Here is a 22,914-nt window from a genome sequence, read left to right on the forward strand (position 1 = left end):
GTCTAGCTCCAAAGCCTTGTTGTCGCCCCAAGCAGGCAGCTGCATGTCCATTAAACACCGAGCTTCCCCTCCATGTGGCCCAAGCACCAGTGATCTGCCTGCTGTCTGCCTGGCAGAGTTGCCAGTTCTGAGCATTTCGTGTAAATGAAACTATACCAAACATGGCTTTCTGGGTCTGGCTTGTTTTACTGAGCAAAATGTTCTCCAGGCTCACATGTGGGATACTGTGTACCAGTGCTCCACGCCTCTTCCTAGCCGAGCAACATTCCAGCATGTGACCAGGCTGTACCACATGTGTGCACTCATCCCTGGACACACTCGAGCTGCTCCCACCTTTAGGCGACTGTGACTATTGCTGCTGGGAACATTCATGCTCAAGTTTTTGTTTGAACACCTGTTTTCAATTCTCTTGGGTATATACCTCCTGGTAGAGTTTCTGGTCCTGTGGTGATTCTATGCTTAGTTTCTGAGGAACCACCAAACTATTTTCCACAGCGGCTAAACCATGTTGTAGTCCCACTCCAATATACAAGGGTCCCGATTTCTCCACATCCTTGCCAATATCTCTTAGTTGTTTTTTTTTGTTTTGGCCGGGGCTGGGTATGAACCTGCCACCTCTGGCATATGGGGCCGGCGCCCTACTTTGAGCCACAGGTGCCGCCCACCTCTTAGTTGTTTTAAATGACTGCTATTAAGACATTTATGTCCATAGTCAGGACAGAATCAACAGAGAAGGAGAGGTTGGTAATGCTCGGAGAAGCGGGGTCACAGCTGGAGGAGGGAAATCCCTGGGAAGGCGAGAGCACAGGAGGCCCCCGAGTTAGGGACCTTCAAAGATGAGAAGTCTGCCTGCATGCTGGAGTGCCCAGAGGGCAAAGGGAGGTATCCCTGAGCTCACTCTGGTGGGCTTGCCCCCTCCTAGTGGGGGGCTTTCCCACAGGGTAGCCTGGAGAGAGTGGGGGTCTCACATTAAACCTCAACTTTCGCCCCAGACGAGGAGCTGTGGGCAGCAGCTTCGGCATCCTCAGCTGTAGAGATAACAGGATGTTAGTGACTGCACCAGGCTACACACAACACATGCCTGGCATACAGTGGGTGCTTACTAAATGTGGGTTTCTTCTGTTGACCTGTCCTTTCAACTAGATTGTGAATGACCAGACAAGAGAAACAGATCTGCCCTTCTTTGTGACCAGACAAGAAAAACAGATCTGGGGCGGCGCCTGTGGCTCAAAGGAGTAGGGTGCCGGCCCCATATGCCGTAGGTGGCGGGTTCAAACCCAGCCCCGGCCAAAAACTGCAAAAGAAATAAGAGAAACAGATCTGCCCCTCTTTGTGGCTGCCTTAATATCTAGCAGGATAATGGTTACACAGTAGGTGTCATAAGCATGTGAAAATAAATAAACACAAATAAAAATAATTATGCATAAAGAGATTTCCCAACAACAGTGGCCATAGCAGTATTTAATGGGCACTGGGTCTGTGACAGGCACTCCAAGGGCAGCATCTTGCTTGGTCTGCATGATATGACCTTGTGGGGAGGGCCACTTTGTCCCCACTTTGCAGAGGAGAGACTCGTCCACCAAGGCATGGTCTGGGACTGCCAGGCCGGGATTTGGACATAAGACATCTCACATCAAATTCTGGTCAGTCGTCACAGTATCCTCTTTACTCAGCTACTGCCAAAGCAACAGCAGTCAGAGGATCCTGGAATTGGGGAGTGATTATTGTGGCTCGAAAGATGTTGAGAAAGAAGCTGTTGGACCCTTGAAGAAACAAGGAGGTGGGCACCAGCGGGCACTTGGGGGGATTTAAGAGTCCTGGGAAAGGGATCTCTCAGCCAGAGCAGCCCCTGGCCTGCTGTTTGCATGTCCTCAAGAACAGCTGAGATCACCCTGAACACAGAAATGGCACCTTCTCGGGCTATGGTGGTGTTAGACACTGGTTGATAAAGCATCCTCCGTAGGTGTCCCCCAGGATCAGGTGATTGCCTTCTGCTCAGGCCCACCCCTCTGTCAACACCAAGGTACCAGGCAGGAGGCGGGATTGGTCGTGAGAAGGTTGCCTAGTTGCTTTGGATCCATGCCAAGGGGAAAGCGTATGCCCTTCCAGGTTCCCAAGAGAGCGCTGACCCCCAGGGTCCAAGTATGGGCCAGAGCCCCACTAAGTCCTTTTCCCACTGGGCCCAGCTTTCTGTGCTGCCCCCGAGAACTGCCCTTCGCATCCCAGACCCTCAGCTCTCTCGGTGGGGGTGTTCAGCCCTCGGCTGGGCCTGGATCTCACCCGGGCTGCCCAGCAATACTCCCAGAGCTCTCACCTCTTTCTGCTACGCCAGCCCCTCATTTATCTCAGGGCTTGCAAAGTGAGAAGAATTGGTGAGTGTGCACCACTTTTGAGCCTAGGGAGACAGAAAACAATGTGGCATTGGGATTGATAAAATGATGACAATGACCATGGTTACGGCATTTTGCAGGTGACGGTGCTCAGGTGCTCCATGGCTGAGCTTCCCGCCCTGTGGAGAGGCAACCAGAGCCGGCCCCTCATCCTGCTCATTCGAGGGCAAGACTCAACCCACCGATGGCTCCCTGGCTCCTGCTTTCCAACCTCCAAGTCCCTTTGCTCACCCTCCCCCACCCAGACAAGTGGGCCTCAGGCTGGGCACAAGCTCATGTTAAAAAGAAGGGATGTGGCACCTGGGGGAGCTAAGCAGAGGCCAGCCCGTCAGTCAGCAGTAGCTTCCCCACGATGCCTCTGCCTTCGGACTCTGGGGCCAGAGCATGTTGACGACCACCTGGGCATGTTTAGAATAAGCTGATCCAGTCATCAGCAGTTAAACCATTTATCGCTTATCAAGATGGGCATCAGAGCATGTACAGTAACTGCTGGGTGTGGTTTAATCATTAATGCTGTTTGCCCTCGCCATTTCCCAGGTTGACATCTGATTAAGTGGAGAGCCTATCTGTTTATGAGGCATATTCTGTTTGCTTTTTTGACCGGAACAGGCAAGATCCAGGAACTAGGTAAGTTACGCTCGTAGCCGTGGGTCTACTTTGAAGAAAATTTCAACAGTGACTGAGACGCTTATAGAGCTGCTGGAATGAGGGATTTGGAAACTGAGAAATTTGAAATCAACTTTACAAGGTTCTGGTGAAGATGAAATGAGATCGTGCACATAAGGTACTTGGTGTGGTATCTGACGGACGTCAACATAAAATGAAATTGAGTGAGTAATTATGGCCATTATCCCAGTGTCCAATAATTACAGTAATCTCCTTTTTCCTTTCTATCTCTCCTCCCTCCTTCCTTCCCTCTTTCTCTCCTCCACTTCTCTTTCTTCTTCTTTCTCTCTCCTTAACCCTTCCCCTCTCTCTCTTTCCTCCCTCTCTTTTTCTTGTTTTTTTTTTTTGTTTGTTTTTTTCATGTTAGTGCTTTAACACTAGTTCTTCCACTTTCCTATAAACAGCAGAGCCATCCCATCTCCTTTTGGTCTTTTTCTTTTTTCCTCTTAGGTTAACAAGAATTGATTTTTTTCCTTTTTTTATTAAGTCTTTTGTACATAGATCATAAATACATTTATGCCAATTTCAGTGCGTTGATTATTTGTACAAATTGGAGGGCTTACATCATACTAATCAGCATGGCTTTCACCTCATTTACCCAATTACAGCATTAGGACATTTGTGTTCTGCACATGATAGAACCAACTTGTACTTGCACTGTGCTCCACAGGTGTGGCCCCTACTATCCTCGCCTCTCCCTCCCACCCCCTCCCCATCCCTCGCCCTCCCGTTCCCTCCTTCATCATAGCCTCAAGTTGTGTTTCATTTTTCATATGCAAGTGTGAGTGATTATAAACTGGTTTCACCGTAGTACTGAGAACATTGGATACTTTTTTCCCATTCCTGAGATACTTTAGTAAGAAGAATATTTTCCCTCCCTCTCTTTTTTTTCTTACATTTTTTCATTCCCTTTTTTCCCCTTTCTTCTCTTCCTTCCCTCCCTTCCTCGGCTCTTTTCCCCCTCTCTCCTCCCCCTCTCTCCTCCCTCTCTTTTTCTATCTTACCTTTTTTCGTTCCTTTTTCCCCTTTCTTCCTTCCCCCCTCTTCTCTCTTTCTCTTCCTTCTTTCCATCCTTCTGTCTCTCTCCTGCTTTATTTTCCACATTCATTTTCTCACCTGGGGACCTGCTTTAGTTTCATGCCAAAGTCAGCAGACAACCTGAAAAATAAGAATAAAGTCACAGGCAAATGTTAAACAGTTGGAGAATTGGGGCCCAGGATGCACTGTGGGGTGCTCTGTCCGGAGTTGCAGCCAGTGGTTTGTGGACCCCACCTGGCCTTGCCCGGCAGGCAGGGCTGCGTCCCAGTGTGTGAGGCAGTTCCAGGCACCCCAGGAAGGGGGTTTCCAGCTTGCCTGGGGCGGGTAAAGAGCAGAACCCACATGTGTGGTCTGCAGCCTGCTGTGGAACATGGATCAGGAGAGAGGCCTCGCTGCCTTGCCTTGGATCCAGCCCCGCTGAGAGCTCAGCGAGTGGAGTCACCTGTCTAAGCCTTGGCTGCTTTATTTCTGACATGGGCCCAGCATCACGCCAGACACAGGCTTTCTTAGCAGCAGTAACAGTAGCAGCAGAGGCGAATCTCCAGTGTGTGACCACAGGTGCAGTCTAGGCAGGGGCCAGTCAGATCCCCCCACCACGCAGAGTCTCACACTCTGCAGGACTGTAGTGTGGGGGCCTCGGGCTGCCCTGGCGGCAGGTAGGTATTTAGAGGGTGCAGCAGCTTCTGGTCTTGTAAGAAGCATTGTGTACACGCTGGTGGACTCCAGCAGGGCATCAGTCTGGCAGAGCAGCAAGACGAGTGTCGTCCCCACAGGTGGAAAAGACAGCCTGGTGCCAGTGTTTTTGGAGTCATTACCATCCATAGAGCTTGTGTTTATGGATCTTACATATTTTTATTTTATTTATCTATCATTCTATCTAAGCCTTAGAGAATTATCCTAAGGCAGTTTAGTATTCTCTAGTCAAAGGCCAAATGGAGCTTGTGTTTATTTATTTTTGAGACAGAGTCTCACTATGTTGCCCTGGGTAGAATGCCGTGGCGTCACAGCTCACAGTAACCTCTAACTCTTGGGCTTAAGCGATTCTCTTGCCTCGGTCTCCCAAGTAGCTGGGTCTACAGGCACCTGCCACAACGCCCGGCTACTTTTTGGTTGTAGTTGTCATTGTTGTTTGGCAAGCCCGGGCCGTGTTCGAACCTTCTAGCTCCGGTGTACGTTGCTGGTGCCCTAGCTGCTGAGCTATAGACGTGGAGCCAGAGCTTGTGTTTATTGATCTTATGTATTTTTATTTTATTTATCTATCATTCTATTTAAGCCTTAGAGAATTATCCTAAGGCAGTTTAGGGTTCTCTAGTCAAAGGCCAAATGGGCCCCCTCCTCTTTTCCCTTATCTGGTTCTAATACATCACCCATTCTTTGAGGCTCTTGCAAAACTGGTCTGGGGAAACTTTGGTGCATCCATCATTTACCACGTGCTACACGCAATGAATTCATTCCATCCTCACAGTAGCTCCTGCTATGGTCTCCATGTGGAACATTAAGACATGGAAACACAGAGAGGTTAAGTAACTGAGCTGATTCACACAGCTGCAGAGCTACATTTGAATGCGCAGCTCTGGAGTCCATGCTGTCTGGGGTGCATGCTATTTGCACTTGGCCTTGCATTGTGCAGGTAGGCAGAGGCAAACCTCCAGTGAATGACCACAGGTGCAGTCTAGGCAGGGGCCAGTCAGATCCCCCCAAGCAGAGTCTCATACTCTGCAGGGCTTCCCACCTTTGCCAGGATGTCTCAGGGACAGCAAGGGGGTCTCCAGCTGTCAGCAGTCTCTGTAGCGTATAGGGGGAGGCACAGGTTTTTGAGCCTCCACTGCTAACAGTTCCCCTGGGCAGGTGTACACTGACTTTTCCTTGCTGATAGGGGAGCGGGAGAAGCTGTGAGTTGGATGTTACCTGGAAAGAATGATGACTCACCATCCACATTACCCTGGGTCTGCCATGTTCTCTGTTCCTGCATGTTTTCTGGAAAGAGTGCACAGGACTCTCTCCGTCCTCAGCTGCCTCCTCTCAGCAGGGAGGCTTTATTGCTCAGGGGCTGCTGAGCTCAGTGTCCCTCCACCCCATGCCCAAGTTCCCCTGCCTCAGTCACATCCCATGGAACACTGACCACTGAACATGTGCTGTCACTGCCAGGCCTGCTCACGGCCTTCTCCTCTCCTCCCACCCAGTTCTGGACTCACCCTTCCTCCACATTCTGGTTGGCTATCTGCTCTGACCTTGATTCCTAGGTGGTTCCAATTTTGCATGACGTAGTACGTAACAGCAAAAGCCATGCTCAGCATCACCTCTCAGCTGTCCTCAAATCTAAGCCCCTAACGGGATGGGGCTTGGAATGCCCACTGTCCTCCCCCATCTGCCTTCTCCACTGCTGAGTCACCAATACACCTTCAACGTGATCGGGCAACCCAGCCGCTCAGCTCTCCAGATTCCTTGGTGACAACTCCATGGCTTCTGTCTCCTCCCACCATCATCTGCTCCCCTCCAGTTCTCAGCTTTGCTTCATGACTCATATGAATGTCACCAGACACACTACAGGTGCCATTAGAACATATGTGACCCCACTGTCCCCCTTCTAAACCTGTGCCCCTCGCTGTACTTTACCCGGGTCCCCACTTTGGACCCAACCCCACCACCCAGTCCCTTTTCTGCCCTGCTCAATGTTCTGCAAAGAGGGGTCTGCACAGGCCCCTCCCACAGACCCTGCAGCCTCTTAGCAGCCTCCCCTCCTGTCCTGTTACAGTTGCTGACGGACTCCACGTGGCCACGTGACACAGACTATCATTGTTCCTGCAGCTTGGCCTGGGCCTGCGGTCGACGCAGCTGAGTCCTCCCACCTTCTCGAAGTTCTTGTTTTGCCATCCTCAACCCCTCGCTCTCCTTGCTTACTACCGTCTGTCTTCTCTTTCTGGACTGGGGTCCCTTAGGACTCTTTTCTTCCTGCATTCTCTACCTCATCCCACGGCATTAATGATCATTTAATTTATCTGTGTCCCAGACCACGTCTTGAGCACCACTCTTACTTCCAACGGCCCGAGTGGTATTTATGATGATGATGTCCCTCAAACATCTCCAGGTCAACACTCCCTACAAAAGCTCTTCACTGCTTCCCACCCCCAAGTCAGTTACTTTCTGAGTCTTCTCCAGCCCCATGAACGATAGTGCCATGAATCAGACACCAAGGATTTGCCAGGCAGCTGCCAGGGCCTCTAAAGTACAGTGTCCTTCATCTAACAATTAGGTGAGACCCACCTTCACTAGACCCATGAGAGAACAGACGGAAGACTAAGCAACTTGCCAAGAGCAGGAACCACGTCTCTGATTCCAACAGCTTACGTCTTTTCAGACCCTGACTTTCACTTAATTGTTTGGAGACCATCTTCATCCTTAGGCACCAGTAGGGCCACCATGTTATGTAATTCCTATGTGACATTTACAGTGTTGTCTGCATGGATGGCAGTTCCTGGATTTCTGTGGTGACAACACTCACATAAACCAGAATGAGGATGATGGGTGGGGTGGTGGCCCTGGAGACCCTCAGTCTGGCTTTCTTCATCCCATCCCACACCACCTAACCCCATCTGTTTCCTTCTTCCCTGTTGCTTCCCACCACACCTAACCTGCTTACTCTGCACCTCTCTGGACAGGCTCTGCCAGACTGTGGGTGCAGCTCCCAAGCCTGGGGAGCCCAGGGGCATGGCAGTCATGGTTCTCCAGAGAAACAGAAATAGTAGGCGATACATACACCTCCCATCTGTCCAGATTTATTTTCAGAAATCAGCTGATGCAATTTTGAGGACTGACAAGCCCCAAATCCACAGGGCAAGCTGCAGCCTCAGAATTCTGTCAGGGTTAATGTTGCTTGCAGTTTCGCTCGGAAGACTGGAAACTCAGGCAGAATTTCTATGTTATAGTCTGCGGCCAAATTTCTTCTTCTTCAGGGGTCCTTAGCTTGTTCCCTTAAGGTCTTCAACTGATTGGATAAAGCCCACTCACACGATGGAGGGCCATCTGCTTTATTTAAAGTCAGCTGTCAATGTCAATCGCATCTAAAGCCTACCTTCACCACAGTATCTGGGCTGTTCTCCAGATGTTTAAACAAACAATGGGGCACTGTAGCGCAGCCAAGTTGACACACAAAAGGAACCATCACAAACAGGTCACAGTCATTGGCAAGGACACAGGTACGAGAACAGTCAGCTAGACATTCTGGTTCCTGCTGGGACGATGGCGTATGCCCTGGAATGCGCAGGAGTGATCCAGACTTCCAGAAGGAAGAAATGGACAAGGCGGTGAGCTTTGAATGTGAGGCTGAGCAGGGAGGAAAGGCATTGGGCCAATGGTGCAGCCTCAGCAAAGGCAGAGAGGCCTGTGATGCACGCTACCATGGGAACCTGGAGCTCCAGAGGGCTGCAGTGTCCCTCAAGTGTGTGCTGAGATGAGACAGGTGCAGCGGGCTCCTCAGTGCACGGCCTCACATGTCGCTTACAACCAACATTTTTGTCAGGTCAACCGAAACAACTTCTGGACCTAAACTGATAACTCAGAGCCCATTGCCCTATATGAAATACGTGTTCTTCAGGAATGTTATTTTCTGCCCTAGAAAGCCAAGCATTAAAGCATTATTTTAACTATGCTTGGCTACCTGAACCTTAAAGTGCTTAATTGTTTAATTTTTTTTTTTAATTTAAAGCAACTTTTTTTTTTTTTTTAGAGACAGAGTCTCACTTCGTTGCCCTCAGTAGAGTGCTGTGATGTCACAGCTCACAGCAACCTCCAGCTCTTGGGCCTAGGTGATTCTCTTGCCTCAGCCTCCCAAGTAGCTGGGAGTATAGGTACCCACCACAACAGCTGGCTATTTTTTTTTTGAACCCTCCACTCTTGGTATATGGGGCCAGCGCCCTACACACTGAGCCATAGGCACCACCCTAACTTACCTAACTTAAAGCAATTTTAAAAATTTGCCCAGTTATAGAAGAGTTTGTTTGTTTTTTCAGTGTAGAGCATTGAAAATCTAGAGGAAAATAAAGAATGAGATAAAAATTGGCTAAAATACTATGGCCAAGTAGTAATTGCTTTTTTTTTTTTTTTTTGAGACAGAGCCTCAAGCCTTCGCCCTAAGTAGAGTGCCGTGGCATCACTGCTCACAGCAACCTCCAACTCCTGGGCTCAAGCGACTCTCCTGCCTCAGTCTCCCAAGTAGCTGGGACTACAGGCGCCCGCCACAACGCCTGGCTATTTTTTGGTTGCAGCCATCATTGTTGTTTGGCAGGCCTCGGCTTGATTAGAACCTGCCGGCTCAGGTGTATGTGGCTGGCACCTTAGCCACTTGAGCCGCAGGTGCCGAGCCAGTAATTGCTTTTTCAAGTTTTTTCATTTCATAATGTTATGGAGATATACATCTTTTGGTTATATAATCTTTTTTCAGCTGTTGAAAAAATTGGATTAATATAAGGGTACATATGATTAGGTTGTTTTGTTTTCATTTATAAGGTAAAGTCTGAGTTGTAGATGAGTCCTTCACCCAGACATGATCGGTGCCATATACCCCTACATTGAGCTTACTAACCCCTCTTCCCCCTTCTTGAATGAACTGTTTTGTGCAGATGCAGTCTAAGTGTAAGTGTGTCCTTTGATCCAGCCATCCCACTGCTACGTTGTAATTGCTTTTCACATTTTGCTATGCTCATAAATGTGTGTCTGTCCCCAGCTCCTCTCTGCTGCTGTCCCTTCTTGGGCTGGCCCAGCCTCATGGCTTCCACTTGGTCATGCGTAGTCTTGTTTGCTCTTTTAAAACTGTCTGTCCCCCTAAAATGTAAGCTTCTGGAGGGTAAGACAAGGTCCGCCTTGCTCAGGGTTGTAGCCCCTTAGCCTAGACTATGAGGGGCTAAACAATATTTGTTGAGTAAATAATTTAATGTATAAACACTATGTTTTAAATCTATTCTAAGTAAAAAGACACACGGATACAGTTTAAGTTTGTCTATTGTTCAATAGTTGTGACTCTATTGATGTATTTTCTTTCTGTTGACTTTTATATTGATATATTTTCAACATTGAACAATGTTTATTCATTTATACATCTTCCTTTTTTTGTCAAATAAGAATTTATTAAGAGCTTTTCCCCCATAACCAAATGTTCTCCTGGACCATAATTTTTACAAGTTACAAGAGTTTCCATCATATATTCAAATTTGCCTGCTGTTGTGTCCTAGTGTAAATACCATTTTTCTGACATGAAAATTGCTACAATGAACATCTTAGACGTTAATATTTTGTGTACATTTTTATTACTGCTTAGGGTCAATTTTTATAAATGGAGTAGTTGGGCCAAAAGGCATAAATATTTATAGGGCTCTAGAAACCTATTTCTAAACTCCAGAAAAGCTGTGTGATTTCCACTGTGTCATGCCAGCAATTCAGGATACAGCTTTGGTAACTGTGTCCAACATGACAGGTGAGATCGGCACTTCCTTTTCATTTGTGCTGATTTTATTTTCACAACTCGGAAACAGTTTAGTGTTTCCAAAATGTGCCTCAACATAAGAATAACCTCTGGATGAGAATATGGCGTGGAGGGGTCGTACTTAGTACGCACGGCGGCCAGCGTAAGAAGCACAGATGCAGGCCAACACCACATCTCGAACATGGAGAGACTGAGGCCTGAGAAGGGCAGGAGGAGCCGGTCTCCAGGGTGCCTGGGGGCTGAGTAAGGGTCCTGCCGTGTCTCCTCATCGCGGCAAAGCTCGTGAAGGCTGTTTGGGGGCACCTCCTCTGACCTACCCATCTGGGACAGGAAGTTTCCAGTGGCTTCTTCCTTTTCTCTCTTTCTCAGAAACAACAACAAAAGTCGAAAACTCTGAAAAATAAACCATGAAGCTCAGTGAAAAGGACCCAACAGAAGATAAAGAAAGAGATTCATCGAGAAACAAATCGGTCAGTCTGGGGTTCTTTTCCTTTCTCTCATATGAGATTCTGGTGATCTTGGGACAGAACCTCCTCTCCCCCCAAAAGGGAAGCGGCAGTTTGGGGCTGTGGTGGGCAGGGAAAGAGAGCAGCGGTGGGGCGGAAGTTTGTACCAGAAAGAGCTGTGTGACCTGCAGAGTGTGAGGGACTAGGCCCAGGAGACGGTGATGCTGATGTCATGGACCTGCTAGGGAGTTTTGGACTTGGAGCAGGCAGGTGTCTCTATTCCACAGGTCATTTCTCCCTGAGGGGACACTGACGTTGATGATGAGCATGTCATCATCTTGAGGCTACACCGAAACCCATCCCCCACTCTGCCACCAGGATCAGTGCCCAGCCCTTCCTTCAGGGGGTCCTGCTTGGTTCTCTTGATTAAGCTGTCATGAGGGTATTACTACCCCTGTGTTACAGATGAGAGAGGGCGGAGGTCATTTGCCCAGGGTTACATAGCTGACACCAGGTATAACAGGTCTCCAACTTGGCCTCCCTCTGCCATGTCTCCTGAGATGCATGTGGAGACAAGCAGGACCCAGGAGGAAAATGTGTTCATGCCGTAACAAACCAGCCTTTGGCAGGACAAAAAATTCACTTAACCAAATCTGCAGGGAATGGAAATGGGCAAGCTGGGCACCATCACCCCCGGGTGAGTGTGCGACAGTTCAGGGAGGTGAAGCCACCTGCTTTGGGTCACCCAGGGGCATGGAAGAATCACGTCAAATAGACAGCAATGCCCTCTAGGAGGATGTTGAAACTTTTCTTGGTACTTAGATGAGTCGAGGATCTAGGTGTCTTGTATAACAAGGGGAGGGATGCAGTCATTTCAAACGTCTCCTTAAATGTCACCCAACAGAAAAATTCCCGCCTTGTCTGTCCATCCTTCCTTATTAGAAAGTTTCCACCTGGTCTAAGCTGGACTTTTAGCCTTAGTCAATCATCTGAGGACAGTGTGTCTGGAACTGGACCCCTTCCCTGCACCGTGCTATAGGAAGGCCGCAGGGCACCTCAGTTTGCTAGCACTGCCAGAGGCTGGGTGACTTCAACAGTGAAAACTGATGGTCCCACAGTTCGGGATGCAGAGCCCCTAAGACACACAGTCCTGCCCGCGGTGGGCTCCTGTGCCGAGAGGAAGGCCCCCTGAACAGCAGCAGGTGGAGCACAGAGGCAGGGCAGCGGTAACCAGGGGAGGCTGCGAGGAGGAGGAGGCGAGGGGCAAGCACTGAATGGTTGAGCAGAGTTCCAGGGAGTCAGCAGGAAGGGCCTGAGCCAACCAGGAGACCCCAGGTGTGCAGGAGCTGCCGAGGTATCGGGGAGCAGATGGATAAGCTGGTGTCTGAGCAGGCCTAGCCCCAGACACCCAGGAATGTGCTGCGTGACCACATCCTTGATGCGAGTGGGTTTCTTGGCAGCTGCCGAGGGCACAGGCCCTGGCCATGTGGGCTCAGAGGTGGCTACTCCACACCCGCCCTGCACTTCAGTTCCTCCCTGAAAAGGCAGGACTAGTAGCTCCTGCAAGGCCTATAGGACTGGACAATCTCGTGGATGTGAACGCATGTGGGAGAGCAGTGTAGAAGTGTGACACGGGCTGAGGGTGAGGAGGGTATGCTGGATGATGGACAGAGCGGTGAGCTGCCATCTGGCCCATAGAGGGCCAGGCCACCCTTTGGCCTACTTCACGCCTAGATGCAGCTGCTCACTCACGCTGACCGCCTGGCCCCTGGTGCCTTCTAAGGTTTCAGTCCCAAAGGGGACCCTGGTACGATTTAAGTACGGGGAGAGGCCACCTGATCTAATTTGAGTTTTTGGCAAAATCTGGTGAGACCCAGTTACGAATGAAGCCAGGGAGGGTGAGGAGAAGGTGGACATGAGCTGAGGACTATAAAGGTTCCATGAGGGTAGGGAGGACAGGGAGAGGATTCTCAGAAGCTCAGGGAAGTGGCCGTTCCGCCCCCTGTCATGCTCTGCCTGCACGCTCTGATCACACACACCACACGGGAGCCTGCTGCCTTGGCACCCCTCCCACCCCAGGCCCTCTCAGGCCTGTCCACCCTGTGAGCATCTGCTCAGGAGCCAGCTCCTCCAGAAGTCCCAGTGACCTGCTGAGATGGGTGTGAAGAGCAGATGCTGTCCTCCATGCTGTCCCGAGAACCCAGCCATGTTGTCAGTGAGGCTCTCACTGTCAGGAGCCTGCTGGGGACCTGTGGCTCTGTGAAGAGAGCAATCCATGTAGCTGAAACCAACGCCAGAAACAGCCAGTGCTCCCTGGGGCATCCCGGCTGATCACCATGCAGAATGACATTGCTCTGATGATTCCTGTGCTCGCTCCATCCCTGGCCACTGGGGGTTACTTTTCTTTTTTGGAAGTTTTAATTCCCTGTTTGCTTTGAGCAGCCACTTTCCTGCTGCCCGGGGTGGGCATCTTCAGGCTCCCTACAGTCTGCAGTACTCCACGCCTTTTATTTTTTTTTTTATTATTATTATTTTTTTTTGTAGAGACAGAGTCTCACTTTATGGCCCTCGGTAGAGTGCCGTGGCCTCACACAGCTCACAGCAACCTCCAACTCCTGGGCTTAAGCGATTCTCTTGCCTCAGCCTCCCGAGTAGCTGGGACTACAGGCGCCCGCCACAACGCCCAGCTATTTTTTGGTTGCAGTTTGGCTGGGGCTGGGTTTGAACCCGCCACCCTTGGCATATGGGGCCGGCGCCCTACCGACTGAGCCACAGGCGCCGCCCCACGCCTTTTATTTAATGGGAGCTCTCCATCAAACCCAGTCTGCTCTCTCTCCTTTTTGTGGCCTTGGGCCCTGCGTTCTGAACTCATGTTCCGAACTCACCACGCTGCCTTTGTCCACTGCTCAGCCTTGCAGACTGCTCTGTGCTTCTGAGAACGACGGGCCCAGGCAGCTGTCCTAGTCATGAGTAAAGGCATGTCACTGACATCTGGGACAAAGCAGTCATGCAGCGAGCTATTTATGATGTCCTGGTGTGCACGAGTTCCCTGTCTTCTCCATGCTCTCCCTGAGCTCAGGGCTGGCACATGGGATATGTCCCCTCAGCCAGTGCTAGATGAGCAGGACAGAGCAAGGACCGAGAGGTGATTTCACTTTCTTCCAAACCTCTGCATTTGCTCCAGGGTGTAGGGCTCCTACTCTGCAAACCAGGAGCCCACTTTGCACTGGCAAAAGCAGTAGTTCAAAGAAGCCAAGTGACTTGCCTGAAGACACATAGTTAACAAACGAGGGCGTCGGGCATGGAACCCCACCCAGGCTTCTGAAGCACTTGTCATTTGTCCCAATCACTAGGGAGGCTCCTTGGGTGAGTGCCGGTCATTTCTCCAGGACTGCGGGCGTTGTTAAGAAAAAAATAATAAGAGGCCAGAGAGCAACTGCACCCCCTGGAGGCGGTTTCCCTTTAAGGGCTCTTCCGTCACTGTTAGGACTTCCTAGCAGGCAAAAGAAAAGTTGCCCCATTTCCTGCTCAGGCAGGATCAGGTGTCCACATTTCCTGTCTGGACGCCCTCACCCCTTGCCCGTGGACTCTGCCTCCTCATTCACAGCAATGTCCTTGCAGAGCCTGGCACCCCTGGGCCGAGCGTGAGGGGCCCAGAGAAGGAAGCATGGACCTCAGGGAACTGAGCTTAGCTCCCCTCACCCATGTCATCAGCTGCCCCGGGCTGCCGGGGCCAGGAAGGGCGACGCCTAGGTGTCACAGCCCATGGAGCAGGAAGCCGGGTGGGAGAAGAAAGGTAAACAAGGACGCCTGCTTCTGTGTGGCTGGTGGGCTGTGGGGAGTCCAGGTTGGGCGGCAGGCTTGCCGCTGTGGGGCTGAGGCCCTGGGCCTGACTCGGCGTGCTGCCGGCTCTCCTGGCTGGGCATGTGGAACAGGTCCCACACTCACTCAGTGGGGTCCCTCCTTGTTTCCTCCCCAGGGCACAGAACAGGCAGCAGCACTGTCAGCGGGAACCCTCTGTCCTGGGGCCGACAGGGAGGCAGTGGGGACCATAAGCAGGGGGCTCCAGGGAACAGGTCTGAGGCCAGAGGCCCCCTCAAACAGGGAGCTCTGGTCTGGCGGGGTGCAGGCAGGAGAAAGTCCGTGGTCTCTGTGGTGATGGGAGCTGGGAGTGAGGAACACTGGGGGTCCAGATGGGACGCCCAGTGGCTCAGAGGAAGTGACATCACAGCTGAGACCCATAGGCAGAGTTTAAAGAAAAAAAAGTAAAGGAGAATGGGTGTTTTGTCTGAAATGTGATTCCACCCCATTCTGCTCAAGCTCCTCTTACTGTAGAAAAATACTCCGTCCCACACTTCCCCTGGCAGTGTCCAGCCCCATGACATAGGAGCCGTTGCTGTCATCGTTGGTCACTGGCACCTCCTGAACACATTCTCTGCTGTAGGCTCAGAGCCACTGCCTGGCCTCAGCTGCTGACACTTGTTTCCACCGTGTGCTGGGCTCCCTTCTGCGGGCCCTGCCTGCTGTAACTCATTTCTTGAGCTTAACAACCTATGAGGTGGGGGTCTATTATTATTATCCCCATTTTAAAGGTGAAAAGACCGAGTCACAGAGTAGTGACAGAACTGGCTAAAGGTTACAAAGTTGTAAGTGGCAGGGCTATGGGTCAGACAAGGTTGAACGAAAGAGAGAAATGTAAAATGGAGCCTTCGGGGGCTCTTCAGAGGAGGAGGTGTCAGCAATAGGTCTTAGAAAGAAAAACATCTCTAAAAAGGGGCGTATGGCAAGTGGATGCAGTGGAGACACTCAGTATGTTTGCCTGGGCACAGCTGGATCAGAAGGGAGCAAAGAGAAGCAAAAAGAGTAAGATTCAGCAGGTCCTGACACCCAGAATCACACACACACACACACACACACCCCACTATGTGAAACGGTGGCAGAGAAAGCACCTTCCAGAACACCTGGTCTCCCTGCATTGTAGCCCTCTTTCCCCTGGCTAGACTAGGACAGTGGCCACTCCTGCTCCCGGCTTATGTCAGCTGGTCAGCCTGTGTCAAGGGGCCCTGTCCTGCAGTGGCCACCCTTTGTATGGGGCTGTGGGACAGGACTGTGGAGGTAGATGCCCTGTGCTCCACGCCAGGCTTGAACCTCTCAGTCCTTGTCCGGAGGCTTGGGCTACCCTGCAGACTGGCGTCTCAGCTCAGCACAGCATGGGCCTGTGCGTGTGTGTAAGCTGGCAGCAGCCTCAGGTCCCCAGTGTGGCACCCAGGAACAGCTCTGGTGGGGAGAAGGCAGTGTGGTGTAGCAGGGAGTTTGAGGGTGCTGCTGCCAGGCCTGCCCAGGGCACAGCCCCATGTCCTGCCTTCCTCACCTGTAAAAGAGGACTAATAGGACTCCACGAAATAATGCACAGGAGGTGGTCAGAGGTGCCTGGCACTTAGCAAGTGTCACCTGCAGCCACTGCTGCCACCTCCCATAACTGAGTCTGGCTTTGCCTTTTGCAAACACCGCCAAATTCAGCTAAAATGGGAGTGTGAGGCTGAATACGGCGGGGCACAGAGGTGAGGGTGTGGCTGCGGACCCCTGGGCGCCCTCCAGCACCTGCGGACCTGGGCTGGAACCCCCGCCTGCCAGGCCCCAACGCCACCTGTCTCTGCACCTCCGCCCGGCAGGAAATCCTCCCCCAGCCCAGGGGACGCTCTGAGCGCCAGCGCTGACGTGCTCCCTCCTTCCTCCCCAGCACTGGTCCTGCTCCCTGCTCGTGGCCTCCTTAGCGGGCGCCTTCGGCTCATCTTTCCTCTACGGCTACAACCTCTCGGTGGTCAACGCGCCCGCCCCGGTGAGTGCTCGCGTCCTCCGGCAGAGGGCGCTGCGGCCACGCGGACAGCCCGGGCCCCGCCCGCTGCCCTCTGCCCTCTGCAGGCCGGGCGTCCAGGAGCGCGCTGAACACGCGGCAGGGGACCGCCCCCATCGAGCGGGGGCGGGAAAGACGGAAATGCAGACAGTGGCAGTGTGGGAGGTGGCAGCTCCTGGAGGCAGGAGGGAGGGCCCCTACTGCCAGGGAAAGAAAGGAGCGAGAAGGGCTTTATGTATTTTCTGGACTCGTTCTTTTTGGTCACCTTTAATCATAACCACGGGCCACTCGGGTATCTGTCGGATAGGACCCATCTTTGACTTTTGTTCTCGGGTGAACTCAGATCCGGGTGCAATTGCTCTCTTCCCCCTTTGCTGCTAGTTGGCAAGTGAAGGCTGGTCTCCTCCACCTAGGTGACCAGGTGCTGCCCTGCTCCTGGCGTGCTGGCTCTTGTAGATCTGCCTTCCTCCATGTACCCACCGGCAGGATGGAGGTGGGAGGGAGGGCTTCCCGGAGGAGGTGACGCCTGAGCCATATCTGGAAGGTGGAGAGGTGGCCAGCAGCCCGAGTTGCAGGAGTCATCTGGGGAGACTCAGACAGGACCAGGGGCTTGGAGGGGAGCCAGGCTGTGGATAGTTCTAGGTGTGCCCAGGCTTTTTCTTATTTGGGGACCTGGTGTTCTTGTGTGCAAAATGCAAAGGAGCCTGGGATGGGAAGGGCGGGGGAGGGTCTCAAGGGTTCCCAGGCCCTGGGATTTTGCACAGTTGACTCAGGGATCTGGGCTCCATTTGTGCCAGGACAGCTCTGTTTTGAAAAAATTCAGTTAACTCTGACATTTGGGAGTTCTAAGTAAGTTCATTTGGAAATCTGGTTCTGATACGAAAAGCAGCTTGAAAACCAGGGGGCCTAGAGGGCGTGAAGAGGCACCTGCAGCAATCTTTGACGGCACTGTACTGTCATCCTGCGATGGGGACTGACTTGTCCATATTGGTCTCTGAAGGGGAACAGGGAGTTTGGGCTCTTGCTTCATCTTGAAAGCTCAGCAGAACAAGCAGCTGACAGGGGATGAAGTTTTGCACTCGTGGCTTGTGGAGTGCAGAGATGTGTGAAGCTTGAGCCTGGACTGGAAGGAGATGGCACCAGCACCACCTGGGAGCCTGTGGAAGGTGAAGACCTGTCATTCACTTAGCAGACAGTGGTTGTGTGCCTTCCATGGGTCCAATGTTGGGAAACCCAGGGCGGCAACCTGGAGGAGGTGGCATTTGAACTGAGCCATGAAGGATGGGTGGGATTTTGGGATGTATCAGAAGGAGAGGCAGGGAGAAGACCTACACAGCCAGGGCAGCCCTCACAACTTCTGCATGAAGATTACACTCCCGGGACAGCATCAGTAAGAGGACATGTGAAAGGAGCACGTGTGGGGTACAGCCCTTCCTCTGAGCAGTGCCCATGTGTCGATCAGCTCAGTGTATCCTTGTCCCAACCCTGTGAGGTATGGCTCGTCATTGCTCCATTTTACAGACAAGGAAACTGAGGCACACTATTCACTGCCTTGTCCACAGTTGCATGGCAAGTGGAGCCAGCATGGGGTTGGGCAGGCTGTCGTGTGCCTGGCCATCAGGCACGTTTTCAGTTGTTTTTAATCAGACCCTTCCTGTGTCAGCCAGCTTTACACCACAGGACTTCTTGTTTGGGATATTGTGGATGCAGTTTTGGGACCACCATGCCTAGCAAGTGTTTGGTCATTGCCACAACATAAGGCATTTTCAGTCCTCAAGCTTGACTGTCCTCCAGTCTTGGCCTTGCTCTTGGCTTCTCTGAAGGGTGCGTAACAATCTTCAGAGGAGCTGAGAGCAAGGCCGGGACTGGATCCTGGGCTCTGCTCTCTACCCCTAGACAGGAGCAGAGACTGTGACCGCCGGTGGTCAGCTCTGCCATAAAACCCCTTTGTGTCAGGCACATCCTATATGCTCACAGAGATACTGAAGAGTCAGGCTGTCATCGTGGGGACCGCAGACTGGGGGCTTCAATAAAAGGCATTTCTGTTCCCATACTTCTGAAGGCTAAAGTCCAAAATCAAAGTGCCAGTGGATTCTGTGTCAGCCACAGACCCTCTTTCTGGCTCATGGAGGGTCCCTTTCTCACTGTGTCCACACCCAGCAGAGGGGAGAGGGAAGGGAGCGGCAGACAGAGAGTGACTTCTAGTGTCTTTTATCAGGACACTAATCACACCGTGAGCACTGCACCCAACTGCCTTTTAGCCCTAGTTGTCTCACAAACACCATGACATTGGGGGTTGGGGCTTCAACATACAAATTTCGGAAGTGACACAATGTAGTCCATGGTACTTAGTCATTGATGTCATCTGTAGTTCATGAACAAGGAAACGGAGTTGTAACAACTTGTCCAAGATCACACGGCTAGAAGGTGGCATTGCTGGAATGGTCACTGAGGTCTGCCTGAATGCAAAACCCGTTCTGTAGACCACTGATGCTAGACCCCTGAGCCAGTGGGGGGGAGCTTGGCGTCGTCGACCAAGGGAAAGAACCAACCAGTGAGCAGGGGAGAGGGGCTGCTTATCTGCCATGCTGTCACCCACGGCTGGGTTTCACAACAGCAATGCAAGGGGCTCAAGGGCCAGTTTGGACGGTGTTGAGATGGTTTTAGAACCGGGAAACCAGATGTTCTGAATCCTGCCCTTAGCTTTGCCCTCCTGGGGCTCTCATTGGAAGGGGTAGAGCACACAAAGAATGCAATCCCACACAGGAATGAGAGGGCTCTGTTCTCAGTCAGATCACACCCCAGACTTTTCCCTTCTCCTTGGGGGCTGGGTGTCATGGAAGCCCCTCTCTGCTCTGCTGAGAGGCTCTGACGCTTTACATTTTACCCACATTGCTTCATAAGGTTAGAGCGGGAAATGTTCTTTCAATCCTGGCATTGACCTTGTTTCTGGTGTGTGGTCAGGTGCTGGGTAGATGGATGTCCTGGAGGTGCTCCAGCCCAGCGTCAGTGATGCACACCTGAGTTGTAGCTACCACGCAGGGAGACAGGTTGCAAGGGCGATGAATACGGACTGCGGAAGGACTTTATTCTACCTGGGGAGGTCGGAAGGGCCTCTCTGGGGATGGCTGGATGTGGGGTCCAAGGAGGTAGAGGCCAGAAAGCGGACCCAGGCTCAGCCTGAGAAGGGTTGCAGAGGCCAGGAAAAGAGAATGATCCAGACCTCTGCAGCCCTGCGAGCACCACAGCAGGTGGAGGGCCCAGCTCACCTCAGAGGCCCACCTGTGGTGGAAGCTGGTGCCAGGCAGGCCTGAATGGATGCCAGCTGCTCCAGGTAGGTGCCCTGAAGAGTTGTGGTGCCAAGCCTGTTGTGAGAGAACTGTGGAGTGAAAGGAGACGTCAGCTAGGTGTCCAGTGATTGTCCTACACTCTGGCAGGAGGCAGAGAGACAGGTGGGGAAGGTGGCCCCAGGCTGGCAGGTGTTAGAGGGTAGCAGCCTGACTTCACCCGAGGGTGCTATGCTCTCAAGAAGGAGGAAGAGACCCTGGGAATGGAAGAGATGTCACTTTTGGTTCCTGGGTGTGTCTGCTCACAGAGAAGAAGGACAGGGATGGCCAGCAGGGCTGCTGTTAGAAGTCACTCACTGTGTGAATATTGCCCCATCAGAAGGACACAGACTTTATCATTGGCAGAGGCTCCTGAAGCCCCTGTCAGGCCCTAGATTTACCTCTTCAGTTGTAAGGTGACTGGGCATCTAGGAGATGGGACACAGAGGCCATGGCCACCCACTGGCAGGAAAGCACCCGTTCCTATGTGAACACACCATGCAGTAACTGCCATAGGCCCTGCTGCCGCCCAGCTGCCGCCCAGCTGCAACCTTAAAAATGCTCAGGGCAGGTGTGGATGTTTTTATATCAGGATTCTCTGTTCTGTTCCTTTGGACTATGTCTCTGTTTTTGTGCCAGTACCATGCTGTTTTGGTTACTATGGGCTTATTATATAGTTTAAATTCTGGTAATGTGATGCCTGCAGATTTGTTCCTTTTGCTTAAGATGGCTTTGGCTATTTGGGCTCTTTTCTATCTGATCTTTGACAAAGAAGACAAAAGCAGTATACACGGGGGGTGGGGAGGGGGAGAATCCCTGTTCAATAAATGGAGCTAGGAACATTGGATTAGCCACATGTAGAAGACTGAAACAGGATCCACACCTCTCACCACTGACTGAAGTTAATTCAAGAAGGATAAAAGACCGATATCTAAGATACGAAACCATAAGAATTCTAGAAGAAAATGTTGGAAAAACGATTCTACCTATCAGCCTAGGCAGGGAATTTATGACTAAGAATGCAAAATCAATCACAACAACAACAATAAATAAATGCGACTTAATTAAATTAAAAAGTCCCAATAAATAAATGGGACTTGATTAAATTAAATTCCTTCTACACAGCCAAGGAAACAATCAACAGAGCAAATAGACAACCTGCAGGATGGAAGAAAGTATTCACAAGTTATATATCGGATAAAAGGCTAGTAACCAAAATCTACAAAGAACTCAAGAAAATCAGCAAGGAAAAAAAAATCAAAAATCCCCATTAAAAAATGGGCAAAAAACATGAACAGAAGCTTTTCAAAAGAAAAGATAGACAAATAGCTAATAAACATGTGAAAAAATGCTCCATGTCACTAATCATCAGAGAAATGCAGATCCAAAACACCAGAGCTATCACCTAACCCCAGTGAGAAAGGCTTTTAACAAAACCTCCCTAAACAATAGACGCTGGCTGAGGGAAAGAAACACTTAGGTGGGGCTGCAAACTAGCACATCCTCTGTGAAAATAGAATGGAGATTACTCAAAGAATCAAACGTAGACCTACCATTTGGTCCAGCAATCTTACTCTTGAGTATTTACCCAAAATGGAAAAAAAAAAAAAAAGCCATTTTATCAAAAAGATGCTGTGTTAGAATGTTTGTTGCAGCACAAGTCACAGTCACAAATGTGGAATCGTCTCAAGTGTCCGTCACTTCATGAGTAGATTATGAAAGTATGGTGTATGTATACCACGGAGTACTACTCAACCATAAAAAAGTTAATACCTTTTGCAACAATTTGGATGGACCTGGAGACCGTTCTTCTAAGTGAAGTTTTGCAAGAATGTTAAAACTAACAGCACATGTGCTCACTGTTAAATTGGAACTAACCCATCAGCACCCTGTGCATGGAGGGAAGTAAAACTCAGCAGAAATCAAGCAGGTGGGAGAGGGAAGGAGGGGACGGGTGAAGCCTAATGTGTCCAGTGTGCACTATCTGGGTGATGGGCACCCTTACAACTTTGACTCAGGCATTATAAAAGCAATCCACAGAACCAAGTCATATTCTGAGATGTAAAAACATCCTGGGTGCTCCTCCCTCCTAAGATATATAGAAACCTTCTGGAATGCTGAAAAGGAACATAACTCCCCTCTGGGCACCAACTGTGCACTTGGCCTGTGGTGGGGACTGTGTGCTTATTTCATCCTTGTTACTGTCCTGAGAAGGAGCTGTAATGAACCCTCTTCATGGATGAGGAAATTGAGGCCAAGGGAGGTTACTGAGTGCAGGTCCTGGGGGTGGACGCTTCGTGGACGCCACCGAGAGACTGGATGTTCATCCCCTTCCTGTCTATTCTCCTCCCATCTAGAGTTTAAGCCCTGTTGGGGGCTTGGATGTTATGGTTTTCTTGTTTCGGTAGAGCTAGCACCTAGAACAACATCTGGCACATAGTATGCATTTATAATAAATATTTGCTAAATGAAAAAATCGATAGATTTATGTTTTTTAATTTTTTTTTTTTTTGCAGTTTTTGGCCAGGGCTGGGTTTGAACCCACCACCTCTTGTGTATGGGGCCGGCACCCTACTCCTTTGAGCCACAGGTGCCACCCTAACATTTTTTTTGACTAGTATGGTTTTAAGGTGAATCTCCTAGCTCTCCTCATTCCCAATCGAATTGCCAGTTCTGTCTTGTGTAAAGTTCTAGCACTGCCTCTACCAGGTTCACA

At 50.9% G+C, this 22,914-nt stretch overlaps 1 protein-coding gene across 6 annotated transcripts in view; it reads left to right on the top strand.

Annotated features, from left to right (window-relative positions):
• Window positions 1–2,901: 2,901 nt before the first annotated feature.
• SLC2A9 (solute carrier family 2 member 9) overlaps window positions 2,902–22,914 on the top strand; it is a 180,648-nt gene continuing 160,635 nt past the window's right edge. The window contains exons 1-4 of one of the 6 annotated variants that reach the window (XM_053566683.1): window positions 3,048–3,174; window positions 6,850–6,952; window positions 10,942–11,042; window positions 16,759–16,857. In XM_053566683.1, the coding sequence (XP_053422658.1) occupies window positions 10,980–11,042; window positions 16,759–16,857 (162 nt within the window). In that variant the 5' untranslated portion in view covers window positions 3,048–3,174; window positions 6,850–6,952; window positions 10,942–10,979. Of the gene's footprint in view, window positions 3,018–3,042; window positions 3,221–6,849; window positions 6,953–10,941; window positions 11,043–14,573; window positions 14,815–16,758; window positions 16,858–22,914 lie in introns of those variants that run through there. The other 5 variants (XM_053566685.1, XM_053566682.1, XM_053566684.1 and 2 more) reach the window with 5 other exon arrangements.

The sequence above is a fragment of the Nycticebus coucang genome, chromosome 17, assembly GCF_027406575.1.
Source record: "Nycticebus coucang isolate mNycCou1 chromosome 17, mNycCou1.pri, whole genome shotgun sequence".
Classification (NCBI taxonomy): domain Eukaryota; kingdom Metazoa; phylum Chordata; class Mammalia; order Primates; family Lorisidae; genus Nycticebus; species Nycticebus coucang.